General features: G+C 36.1%; 1 protein-coding gene across 1 annotated transcript in view; it reads left to right on the top strand.

The window, feature by feature from the left end:
* The first annotated feature begins 2,173 nt into the window (after positions 1–2,173).
* The window catches only part of LOC107756063 (zinc finger protein 264-like), a 14,818-nt gene continuing 3,177 nt past the window's right edge, over positions 2,174–13,814 (top strand). The window contains exon 1 of the mRNA XM_016573036.1: positions 2,174–2,248. Coding sequence (XP_016428522.1) covers positions 2,174–2,248 — 75 coding nt within the window. The remainder of the gene's footprint in view (positions 2,249–13,814) is intronic.

The following is a 13,814-nucleotide window of genomic DNA, read 5'->3' as shown; positions in this document are numbered from 1 at the left end:
CTGCAAATCCTTCTCAATTAGAAAGCACCAAAGCATACTCCAGTCAAGGAGACCAGGCATGATGGCTTTACCTGCACAAACCGGTCATTTTAAAAAGGTTGCCCATCACAGATGTTAGCTGGAGCTGCTGTTGTTAATCTAACGGATGTTGTTCCCAAATGAACTGCCACCACATTCTATTACTGTCTTTACTAGGTTTTTAGTGAACAGCCTTAAATAATACAGCTGGCTGGCTGTGATGGAAATAAACTAATGAGAAGAATGCCAGGTTTAGGTTTTACGAAATGAATGACAAAGCCTTGAGTTGATGTGACTCTGCTAGCAATCATGGGAATGGCTGAATGTAATCTCCAACACTAAAATGAAATTAACTTTTCATTTTATGGACCATGGAGGAAGAACACGTCATTGCTTAGAATGTTTTCATTCACATTTTTATGTTAGTGTTTATTTAATAATTTATTATGGTATTTATTGATAAGAAGACAAAGATAAAAAAAATAAAATAATAAAAAATAATATTTTATTTTTAATAGAAATAGAAAACAACCAGGAATAAGTAGGCATAATTGGGTAAAATTAATGATCTGATTATTAATATTCTGTTGTAATGCCGGAATATAAATGTGTTGGACTGAAATCCTTTGTGTGACTGAGTTTAATTTCTTTGAATTGTGATTCAATAAATTCCTCTTCCTGTCATTCGAATTCCAAATTCCAGCATCCTGTAGAACATGGCCAATTTCAATACATTCTGAATTTTGCTCAAACCTGCATCTCTACAGTTCCATAACTGTTGTTTTGTGCCAAAGCCCAAAAGACAATCACTTCAAACGCTTTTTACAAACTAAACGCACTGAATCACAACTAGCGGGTAATGGGTTTCTTTGCTATATGCTGAAGTTATATGAATCAAATTAGAATAAACAGCAAGTATATGTACTTAAAGATTAAAGAAGAAAAAGACAGATAGCAAATAGGTAGCCAGAAACGTCCTAAATATTCTTTTCATTATGTTATCTAAAAACCTGCGGTAGCCTGGTAGGGGAGTTCTAGACGGCCTTGGTTGTTAACTTAAGTTTTCACATGGACCCTATTGCTGTTAACTATTTAAAACCAAAGTGTGGGTGAAAAAGCAAGAACATAATGTAAGAGAGTGTTTACAAGCTCTGTGGTTTTAATAGCTGTAAAGTTCGTCTAAGGTACTGTACTATACATATTTCCATGAGGTCCTGCTGTGTCAGTTGAAGATTATAGAAGTCAAAGTTAGGAGGTAACAGTAGACAACAACCTGAATAAAAGTTGTATTACCATTTTTTTAACGCTTGATTTTTGCACTGGATTATCATTAACTTGAAATGATGTTTCCATAAATTAGACCTAAAACAAACCGTGTTTATTAAAGTGTATGTAAACACATGAGCACAGAAGAACAGAATGTTTAGGAGCTAATTGTGAGGTCCTGGTTAACGAGTGTATCTGCGCCCACATCCAAGTTATTAAAAGTTTAGTGGCTAACTTTAAGTGACTACTAATGAACTTTTACACATTCAGCCCACATATTTACAGTTAACTTTAATTCCATCTGTCAGTAGTGATCTAGCGTTCCCCCTTTGGCCGGGTACATCTGTGCGCATGTCAGCATCACCCCAGGCAATGGCAATGGCTCGGTCACTTTGCTAGCAGGACATATGAAACAATTACCTCTCAAGTCCAATCCAACCAGTGTTTGCATCCAGTAAAGGAATGACAAGTTCCCCATTATCCATGCTAAACCTGCATCACCCTCCACAGAATTCCCTTCAGCACCGCTCACCTTTTCCCTCCTTTCACGTCAGTTGTCAATAAACGTCCCACTGGGGTCATTTGCACTTTAAGTTCCGTTCCACATTTTTTGGGAGAAGACAGGCATAGGATTGATGCGGATCATTCCTGTGTTTAAGTATCATTATGCATTCTTTTGTAAATGAGCTAGCGAGTCGGGAAACATTTAGAGCCAACAGAATTCCCTTGTCAGTCATCTGATGTTTTTCACTATGCTAAAGACCCACAGTCCATTTCCCATCTGTCTCTCTGAGTCCTCATACAAAACAATGAGTCCCAGGGTAGCGCCACTGACTATGTTATCAAAAACGTACAGTATGCGAATGTAAATTCACAGTTCACTGCCGTTATGACAGAGCACGGAGTGGATTGTAAACAAATAAACCGTGTGCGCATGGGTATCTTGGCAGAAACGGGATACTCGGTGTGAGAGGGGTGTGGGACTGCGTTCGGAGTTTGTCTCTGTTTACTCTTGGGGCTTTTGTGCTTCTTGGACATCAGCCACAAAATATATGGCTATTGTTGGTGAGGCGCTGCCATTGTTTGAAAGCATTGTTTTGTTTATCCTTGCTCTTTCACCAATATGCTGCTGCTTCTTATTCTTTTTTTTTCGTGGCCATTTCTCTCAGATTTCAGTCCCTGGATCCCACTGTCTGTTCCTTTTTATCTATTTAATTCCCTAGCCACTCTTGAAGACATTCAAAATCTTGCTTCAGATAGGCCATTTAATTAAAATCATAATTAAAGATGATCTAATCAAAAGAACGCACCTGCTGCACTTCAGGAACATTGAGCATTGGATGTATTACAGTTGCTAGTGTTAAGTGGCACCTTGTTCCTAATTGGTTTTTATGGCATATTCTCTGTGAGAATCCAATACTTTTCTATAGACTAGCTTATATAACTTGGACTCTTAATTTAATCTTCATTACTCAAGATACTTGAGAACGCATCTGGGATTTTGGATATAAGTGATGTGAAAATGTGTAGTGTGTGTGTTTTAACAAAACATTATTGCTAACCTAACTACCTCTGTCCTCACATATGTGCATTTTTAGATTAATACAGACTCTTTTGTGGCACTTTTCAAGTGAAATGTCCAGTGAGCGGTGATAAAAGCGTATTCAGATTTCTCCAAAACGCATGAACATGAATGTGGAAATATTTTATTACACTGGTTATTGTACATATCACGGCAGTTGTGAAATGAAATGTCCGATGAGTGGTGCTAAAAGATTAATACTCTATTGTGTTTGAAAACAACATGCCACCAGCACTAAACCCTACTTTAAACATAACCGACAGTGTTAACAAAACCACAGGTGAAATAAAAACTCATTTGTAAGTATGCATGCTATTTTAGTCTTTAATCTTTTTCATCATAATTCATGTTTCAAAGCACTGGAGTTTACCAGAGCGCTCAGCATTGCAAGTACAATGCTGTACCAGGGGGTCTACTGAGCAAGTTTACTATGTCAAAAAAAGCTATACATACCTTATGTATGTATAAATTCACAAATCATGCATTATGGCAAAAGTGTTTTGAGGTCATATAACATAGTATTGTGCAAGGAACCATGCATGTGAAAATAAGTCTTTATTAATCAATAATCTGCTCCTGTAATCATAATTTGTATGAATTCAAGTTTTTTTATGTTTTAAAATGCACACAGTATGTAAATGCACGTTTTGTCAATGAGCCTATGTTGTTGTTGTTGTTGTTTATAACATATTTAGAGCTTGTGCAATTTAAATGCCAGTTATGCACAGTCCTATTACATCCAGCCATTAATGTGGCAAGGGTTTTTAACCGTAATCATCTCACAAAAGGTACATCAGTCACCAGGTTTGTTTTGTAGATTTGTTAGTGGCATTGCTGCATTGGATTCCAAGATGGCTAACATTTACTCATGCTAATAACAAGAGCACCCTTTGACCTTCAGCCTTCAGGAGAGGCTTCCCATAAACCCTCGCATTCAGCATAAAGTTCTCCAGTCAGCAAGCTTGTAATTGAATGGCCTCACATTTCTGTCACAGTAACCTCTAAAAACATGCCCTCAGTGTTAAAACTATTGCCTGAAAGGAAACAAGAAGGTTTCAATGGTTTGTACACCCATCAACAGAATTGTTGCATCTTCATGTAGCTTCAGCTCTGTGATCACAGTTATTTCCCATTACTTTTTACATTGATTGCAAAAATGACATAAAATCATGCTTAGTGTTCATTCCAACCTTGGTTTGTACAGCCAGATGTTGTACATAGAAGCATAACTCTTTGTTCAGATGTGCACAATCGAGCACAAAAGTAGGAATGTGCTCCAAAATTCTTGAAGGTGTAGTTCACCCAAAGAATTGTCATCTTTCTTCCGTTTTTGTCTGTACAATGAAAGTAAAAACAACATTGGACCCCAATGACTTTCACTGGATGGACAAACACATACACATGCACACACTAAGATGCTTTTTTCTGTCTTCTTTTGTGTCCCATAGAGGAAAGTCATACAGGATTAGAACATCATGAGTAAATAATGACAGGATTTGACATTTTGGGGTGAACTGTCCCTTTAAGCGATGTTAAATGATTCTGTGGAAGCCACAAGACATCGTGATTTCATTCTTTTTAATTGTGTTTAAGTTCCCTCCTGATTTGATTACATCATTCACAATGTTTCATGGGATGAGTAGTTCATTAGCTCACAGTCTCATCAGTTACTCAGTCTTGTACCTTTTGTTTTTTTAAGTAATTTTGTGCTTTCAATCAAACTTTGTAATGTTATGATTCATCTCAAAGCTGGTTGGTTTGATTCTTGACTTAGAACTCACTGAGGAAAATGTTTTTTGAAATCCCTACAAAGAAAATGAATGGGGCAAATACTTCCGAAACCAAATGGGCGGTCACTGTTGTGCTCTATTGCACATCAAAATAACACAGAAATTACATATGTGTCCAGATAAATCAGAGACTGAATCTAATTTTCATAGATTGCTTGGTTCATGAACAACACAAGAGAAGTAGGAACTGCTAACTATAGACAATAGACCAGGGCTTACTAATGATGTTAAATTAATGGGGAAATCTTTATTCTTGTCAGTATTTGCCATAATAAATGTCATATGATTAAACAAAAATTATTAAGTTCCTTATCCCTGTTTTATTAACTTTGAGTTTAAGCCCTTCAGCTGTGCTCGACTCATTTTAATGATCACCTCGAGCAATTATCTAAAAACTTGTGCCATCTCTACCAGTCAATTAGGCTGCTGCTACAAAAACATCCCCGCGCTTCCCTGAACTCAAATTATAAGTGATATTTGTTATAGTCTTGAAGCTATGTATGTTTAGTACCATTTCCTCCATGTTCACACTCTTCAAAATACATAATTGGCCCAGTGCGGAAGCTGCTGAAACCTTACTTTGGTCCCACAACAGTGACTTTTAAGCAAATTCCCTTCTGTGTAAAGTTGGTATGTGATAATAATTAAAATAGTCTCATATTAAGCTTTTTTTTTACCCACAAAATCTCTGCATGTTTCATTTTAATAGATTGGTTTGTTTCAGAGTTTATTCTATAATAATCTTTTCTGTTATTATTTGATTAAGATGAGAACAGAGTTTGACGGTGTTTTTTAATCTTCAGTTTTTTATTTATTTAAAGGTGAAATGTGTAATGGTTTAATACTTCCTTATATCCCAGCTCAATATGCAGAGTGATAAGTAAGACGTTTGTAGATCTGTGGCTCTGTGGCCTTATCAAAACATTTTTTCTGTTTGTTTTGGTATCAAAACCAGCACAGCAACAGTGACTCAACCAATGACTGCAGTTTGGAGGCGGGGCTATCTGTTAGGACTGTCCAATAGAAGAAAATATTAAAGAGTTTATTTAAATGGTCTGTCAGCATAAGCTAAATATAATTTGCAGCAGCTTTAATGTGCTTAATGCTTAGAAAGTCACTAAAAGATTGCTCTTTTTGAATGAAAGGGACATGTTTTGTGTGACCGTGTGTGAAAAATAGAGGGAAATTATGGCTTTGGAGGGCAAAGTTGTATAAGAGCTTTTGTTATAGATGGCTTGGCATTATCATTCAAAGGCAATATTTTGTCTTCCGGATTTATTGAAAAGGCAGCCTCTCATCCCCGCACAGGGAGCATACATCCACAAACTCTGATACGGTTTGAAATAATCATTGCCAAAGAGAGTGGGACTGGAGAAAATGAATTTTCTTTTACAATAAAACAGAATTTGAAGAGCCACACTCGAGTGAGGCATTTTAATACAGTATGGCTCATTAAACTCTGCTGACTTGGCCTGGGTGGCAGATGAACATTAGCTTCACAACTCATAATGGTGAACTGCAGTCTTGAGGCAATTTGGGTGCTCTACAGACCCCATGAAGCTTTGAAACTAGTTTTTATTCTAGACAGAACTGTCAATCATGATGCAAACTGAAAAGAGAGAATCTTCTGAATGTAATTTACGTGCCACACTTCACTACACCAGATGAAAATCCCATTTATGATTAATCCGTACAGTGGTGACACATACTGTGTGTTCTTTCTGAGAATCTTTGAATAGAATGGTAAATATCACCGGCGTATGTCAACTCTTTGTCTGTCATATTTATTTAGATGAAAAAGGTAGAAGTGAAGGTTTTGGAAAAGGAAGTAGCTTTTGAATGTATTTGCTACAAAACACCTGACTAGTTGGTTGTGTACTCAATTTTTATGCTTTTTAAAAATGGGTACATTAAATTTAACCTTAAGATAATGAAAATTAATATGACACACTTGAAAAACATTAGAGGCACAATGTTTGCATTCTCAAGCCATTCAACTTTGTTACCCAAGTTTATATTAATAGATGTTTTTGATATTTTTTCTTGAACTGATGGAAAATCAACATCTAGTCTTTTTTTTCTTGTGTACTTGTCAGCCTCAAGAGGTTATACTGGTTAGGCAATAGTACCAATGCGGCCATTCACATACAGTAGAATATGTTTTTGCTTTGAAAAATGCAAGACATGGGCGGTGGGGGGGGATTTGAAGTCTCAAGACATGTTTTTTTTAAAGTTGACCTTCTTTTAACTTGACGACCACATTTTTAAAACTCCATTTCATGGACAATATGCTGCAAAAGATGCAAGACGCGAACACAGTCAAAGATGTCCCATCTAGTGTGTGTTTACATAGAAAAATAATGGAAAAGTAGCACAGAGGATTCGAAAAAAAGTGTTTTGTGTGATCCAGCCTCCTGATGTTGACATTTATGCTAAAAAAATGTTGTAAAAAGGGTTGTAAAAATGGCAAAACTCAGGCATTGACTAGAAAATACAACAACTCATACCATGCTTAATTTGACCTCGTGATGTTGACAAGTACCTAATTTCTCTTACAAAAAGAAAACCAAGATTTTTAAAATGGTCTGAGGTCTTAAATGATCTTTCAATGGAAAAAAAAAACGTGAATCCCAGCAAATGAATATTGTTATTTGCCCCCCTAAATAAGTAAAGTGCTGAATTTCATTCTCCTCCTGTTAGATCACCCTGGGGATTTAATTAAATCTGGGAAAGAGAAATGATGGTTTGTAATGTAATTAATTATCAAATACAAAATTGAATTATTTAAAGCAAAATGCATTAATTATGGCACAAGAGCAATATAACCTATTTTGACATATGCCTGAATTGGAGAGGGTTTCCGATTTTCTAAATGCAAAGAATATATAACCAGTATCCTAAGAAATTTCTCAGTTTGACATTAATAGTATTGCAATATCAAATCTTTCTATCTGAACGCTTTCAATCCGTTTGCGTATCTCTGAATCCAAATGTGTCTCTTCAAAAGATGCTGTAACATGAGGGGAAAAGTCATTTCACAACATGATAAAAATTTGATGTACACGGCCGTTCACTTTACAGATTGTCAAGGTTGGGCTGTTTACAAGTTTTAAGTCGATTTTACTGGTTGCATACCAAAATAAGCAGCCAACTTTAAAATAAACTGTTTCCAGGAATAAAGGTATAAAGCAATAACAAATACTGTTTAATACTATCTACTGATCCCTGCTTTAACATTACATTAACCCTGACACATTCACTGGTTAATTAGTTTTTGGAGGGAATGGAAGAGATCCAAGCACCAACACTAGAAATAGTTTCCATGGATTTTTGAAAAAAGGCTTTATTGTGTTGTAGGAACTTGGCTCTATCAGAAATGTGTGTGGAAAACCTCTTAATGTCTAGTGTCATCATGTTCTTGAATATCATGTTGCATATTTCAGGCATTAAAAATTGGCAGCCAGCATGAAAGTCATTATGCCAATTATGGCATGTTTTAGTTGACGCCCAAGAGACTGAGCTGTTATAAAACAGCTTGCGCCACAACTGTGCCTTACTTAAGAAAACAGAAAGAGGTGATGACCCTACCATTACATCCTTATGTTGTCTTTCAAGCTACAGCTTGCATATTTCATGCATGACTTCTAAAAACTATAAATGTATTTTATTTTATTTTATTAACTTCCTTGTTAAATGGCAAATATATAATCTTCTGCGTTCTATTTTGCTTTGGGCTTTTTATTTTCCCCATAACTATTATTAATGGAGGGGTTGTAGTATTCTGTGAAGAATTTCTGTCCTAATCATTGATTAAATGTCAGAAGTATGAACTTAACCTAATCAAGAAAGATTTGAAGAAAGGACAAATACTTCCACTTCTGTCAGTAGCCACAGTCCCTGCTAGTTGCATGGCTTAGAGATAAATAGAGCTGGATATTGATTCTTCATCATTCACCACAGCAATGTATTTTGCATTAGTGCTGGAAGAATGACAGAGAACTACCTGGGCTATTTTAAAGGTAAAAGAGTCTTTGTTACCCTGAGAAATTAGGGCATCTAAGTCACAGAATCGATCATGCGACAACAAACTTTAAGCAGACTGTCATTACAAAGCTCAGGCAGAGTGATCTGATGAATGAAGCGATGGTGTACTCAAGACAGTCACCATTAACTATTTACAGATGAAGTGTTGTGCCATACAGTTTCTGTGTAAATGTCTTGCTTCATTAAATCAATGTCTTGCATTACTTTGATCAACTCCTGCCCTATCCAATCTTTCATCATGGGGCTGAGAAGCTTACTATAGCCACACAAATACAGCCAGTATAAGGCCCAGAAAGGCATTATGGTGACACATTTGGCTAGTTTATAAATCAAACTCTTCGCCACGTGAGTGGAAGACCAATGGTGAACAATGTCCTTGCAGTGTCCCAAATGGCATAATGAAATACACCGTTAGCTCTTTATCTTGTTCATAGACTCTGGTGGTGTCCTCCTTGTGTCATACGGTGTCAGTCTCAGAGACCTCCAAACATCAATACTGTACTGCCAGAGAAACATAATAAGAAAAGCATCTTGTGAGTACATGTACTCCCCCTTCTGCAAGAGTCATTACAGCATTAATTTAGTCTAATTATGCCTATTTATTCCTGAAATGCACAATGCATTTCATATCTGATTAGATATATTTCTCTAAACTAAGTTTGACGCAGCCATCAAAACATTTTTATTTTATCATACAGCACAACATTTCCACCATAATGGGCATTTACAGTAGTTCGAGCACTCGGGGAATGAGATGTTCTTCCCCCATGGTCCATTAATAATACAAAGTGTGTGTTTTTAGGCTTGCCACTGTTTACAGTGATATTTGTAATACTCAGGGATAATAGCGGTGCAAAAATATTGGAAAATATTATGAAATAAGCTCAACAGTTGCTATATCAACAGCCTAACGAATAGAATAGCTTTAAGTAATGTATAGTCGCTTCGCTTGCCTAATGAAGAGTTTGTGACCTGTGATAAATTAACTGAAATTAATGCATTGAAAGCCAGATGTTCTTTACTGAGTCAGTGGGTCATTACTCAGTTATACAGCGTAATGCATTTATGTAACATTAATATAGCAAGCCAAAAAGCATATCCATCTAGCTACATTTAGGATCCAAAACCATTATTGGATTGAAGGAACAAACCACAAACAATTTAATTTGATTGAATTAATTGATTTTTTTTTCTAGACAGTTTAAATTTCATTTCAAGTTTGGTGAAATTTTTCAAAACGTTTCCATTGCATTTTATGTATTTATTTAGCATCATTTATATGCAGTTTCAATTTAATTTCAATTCAAATTGAATTGATTTTTTTAATGCATTCTAAACTCAATTCTGAATGAGGAACAATTATATACAGTATTATTATTATATTATACATTAATGCTTTTGGCAGATATGCTTTTATCCATAGTATAATAGCTGCAGATCAGACATTATGATCTTAGATCAACAAATTACTTTTATGTCAAAAATGCATTGAAGATTAATTTTGCCTGTGGTATTGCTAAAGAACCTATTGATTAAAGACCCCGTTGGGTTTTGAATATTGATACAAAAGCAGTGATGCAAGGGCAAATTAAAAATCAAGCATACCTCCAATATCCTCAGCCCATCACTAATACATTACGACAAAAAAGATGATGCATCATAATGCAGCCTTGAAATAGCATTTTCAATGATTTAAAAAAAGGCCTGTTTGGATGGTTCCAAGACAGAATACAGCATGAGGGAGCCAAAACCCCCTCCTACATTCACCTGGACTGATTCTGGCCTGTTATAGAGCTGCTGCTGTCCATTCAGCCACAGGGCCGGTACATAGTCAGTCATTTTAATTAACAGCAGAGGATGTGATGTGTCAGCTATGAAGAGAGTTGGGGGAGCTGCGTTTGTTAGCGGTGTGTGCTCGACTTTAGTCGTCACTGGCCCTGTGTGGTTAAGAAAAGAAAATTAACCCCAGGGGAAAAGGGGTGAGAAATGTGTATGTGAACCCTGGTCTCAGATCAGCCAGCCTAGCAATCTCAGTATTGGAATGTTCAGCATCAATGTTCAATATAAGAGGAACAAATCATAGCGTGTTTAGATTCCAATGTTTTTCTACACCAGTTCTGCATCATGCTGTTAAAACCAGCTAAATGAAATTATTGACCCTGCAATTGAAAGCCCACACTCAGCTCAATAATATGCAAGTGTGCTTCCAGCATGTTCTTCAAGGTTATTTGGAATTATGTATTATAACAAAACCCTCGTCTGCTATTGAAGCGGTACAATTCTGAGGTTATTTCACAAACGCTTTTAAAATGACTGGCATTTAGTGCGTTCGAGTTCAAGGAGATTTTCAGACTACAAATTCACATCCTCCTAAGGTAAGCAAATTGAAAGCTCATTAAGCATTCCAAAAGCCAATTTCCGATAATCACTGTAAAAGTACATATTGTGAAGGCATTTTCCGGCGAGCAAAAATTGCAGACGGTTTCATAGATAAATATGTTTGTTTATCTGCAAAAACATATTCGGCAACACTTGCAAAAATATCTGAATAATTTATGTATCATTGTCAAGCGACAAATGCATTCTGACGCTAGAAAAGACTTCCTCCCACGGTAAAACCGTCTTAAATGTAATGTCTCTGAAGAGGGAAACTTTTAGGGCCACCGTCGAGATGAGACTGAATTGGTGTCATAGCCCATCTGGACAGGTTGCTATCAAGGAGGCAGAGAACAACAAAGCGGCGCTGGAAAAATCCATGAAAAAGATGACGAAATCGAGTGAAATTCCATTTTGATTGATATGTAATGCAGCATGTATTCCAGAAATGGAGAAATTAGCCTTTTTCAGCTCAATGTGCTGCCCATACAGCCTGGAGGCATCTGTCACTAAGCCATTACTGTCCGCTGACAATAGTGGGTGTACAGCCTGCAAATCACTAGCATTACTACTCACACAATCCCCTCTCATTTATTTATAATAACAAGAAATCCCCTGTAATTCAGCAATAATGCCGTATTAATGCGTTTCATTGGCAAGCACGATGAAATCACATTAAGATTCAAATCTTAATTTTAAAAGGCCTTGAATCTTTGAATGCAGAAAAGAGTATGTTATTAAGAGTAAGCCATCTATTTTTTTATGGATTTTAAGTGTCATTAAATCAATTAAGTCTGAAAAAGTTCAAAACAATCGTTTCTTTGTAAGTCAAAAGGTTTCAAAGTTTCACAAGCAAGGGAATTAGACAGCATTGGAGAAGATTTTGTCTAATGGCATTCACGGAGACCTAGATTCTATGACTCATACATGTATGACAGCAGAAACTAGTTCGATATCTTGACTCATTTTTCAAAAGCAAATGCAAAAAACATCAACATCTCAGTAGTCTGAAATAACTTGAAGCCCCAAGGTCAATGTCATTAGCATGGATCCAGAGGTGGAAAGTAACTAGTAATTACTAATTACAAATACTTGCGTTACAGTACTTGAGTACATTTTTACATTTTTTTTTCTACTTTCTTGAGTATAATGAAATTGTGGTACTTTTACTTTTACTTGAGTAGAATAAAACTAAAGTATTCAACTTCGCTACATAATTTTTTTTTACCAAAAGTACAAAGTACAAAATAAATAAATAAATAAATAAATAGACAAAGGAGCGCCGGTGGAGAAACAGAGCGAGCCGGCGTTTGACGGGCACTTTTCAAACTTCTGAGGCGGAGCCCTGAACTTCAGCCAATAACAGACAGGTCTGACTCGGGTAAAAAAAAAAATCTAAACTTCCAGTTCAGCTGGGGGGCGGGGGTTCAAACCGCGCTTTGCTTTAACTGCAGCTATGCTCTGATTTTAAATCAAAATTTTGTCAGCTCCTGAAATGGCTCATACCATTGATATTACCAGAGCACACAGCAGTATAAGTAAATAGAAAACTCGGTTGATAGAAGGACAGTTATTGCATGGATGGAGCAAGAACAATGTAAGTGTCTAAAATACATGCACACAGTTCAGTTGAATGATGAAAATCGCCATCTTTAACAGTGCAGTTAAACTAATTGTACGAAGCTAAAATAACCTCAACATTAACAACAACATTGAAATAAGAGCGCATACATTTTACGTGCATCTGACTGATAGATCAACCATGATTTATCTGTCAATCAGATGCATTTAAAATCACTTTTTCTGTGTGCGTGCTTTGGATGTATGTGCACATCGGCGAAGAAACCAGATAGACCGGACGTTTTATTCACAACCAAAATGAGTGCTCAACATGCAGTGCATGTTTCATTCATACTCGAAGCCGGAGGGCGCTGTCACGCAGAAAGTCCAAAACGGCATCGTAGAAGTAATATACAATAGCTTATGACATGCAGGAAATCCCTTATGGATTTGAATGGACAAAGGCATCCTGCTATAGCTGTAGCTAAAAAAAGCTAATTTCAGGTCATTTCCAGGTAATAAATATAGTATATGAATAATGCAGTGCTAATTGTCATAACATTTATTACAGTATAGAAACTATTCTGCCTTATTATGTGTTTGTATAAACCAATCCTAAAATTGTCATTAGGAAAATACAGAAAAAATATTATAGAATACAAATTATTGGTTATCGTCCAGCATTGTGTTTGATTTCTTAGCTAATTAAAAACATAGCAAAAAATAAAGCCTGTCAATTAGACAAAAGTAAAAAAAAAAATGTTTGTTTGTTTGTTGTTGTTTTTTTTGTTTTGTTTTTTTTACATTTCTGTCCCTCTTATTTCTGAAATGATGGCTACGCCGCTATGTGTGCAGTACAGACAAGAAAGATTCCTGACCTTAAGCATCCTATTCCAGAATTGGAATAGATTTTAGATTCCCAAGCCTAGGTATGGGTTAACATGATAAATAAAATGCTCTTTTTTGTGTCCTACCGAAAATGTGCCTGGAGTCCACCTTTGTTATTATAACAAACTACACTTTCAATGTGATTTTAAACCATTAAAGTCAAGAAGACTCACGGGCTGTTTTCTCTGCTGCACACACATCCTTGTGTAAGTTTTCTTTAGCCTGTTGATTTTCATTCATAGTATTCCGCTAACTATGAAATATTTTGCAATAAGATGATATCTAAGATT

Source organism: Sinocyclocheilus rhinocerous, unplaced genomic scaffold, assembly GCF_001515625.1.
Source record: "Sinocyclocheilus rhinocerous isolate Xijiao unplaced genomic scaffold, SAMN03320098_v1.1 scaffold682, whole genome shotgun sequence".
Lineage (NCBI taxonomy): Eukaryota > Metazoa > Chordata > Actinopteri > Cypriniformes > Cyprinidae > Sinocyclocheilus > Sinocyclocheilus rhinocerous.
The sequence above is the reverse complement of the archived record's forward strand: the minus strand, read 5'-3'. Positions and strand labels throughout refer to the sequence as shown.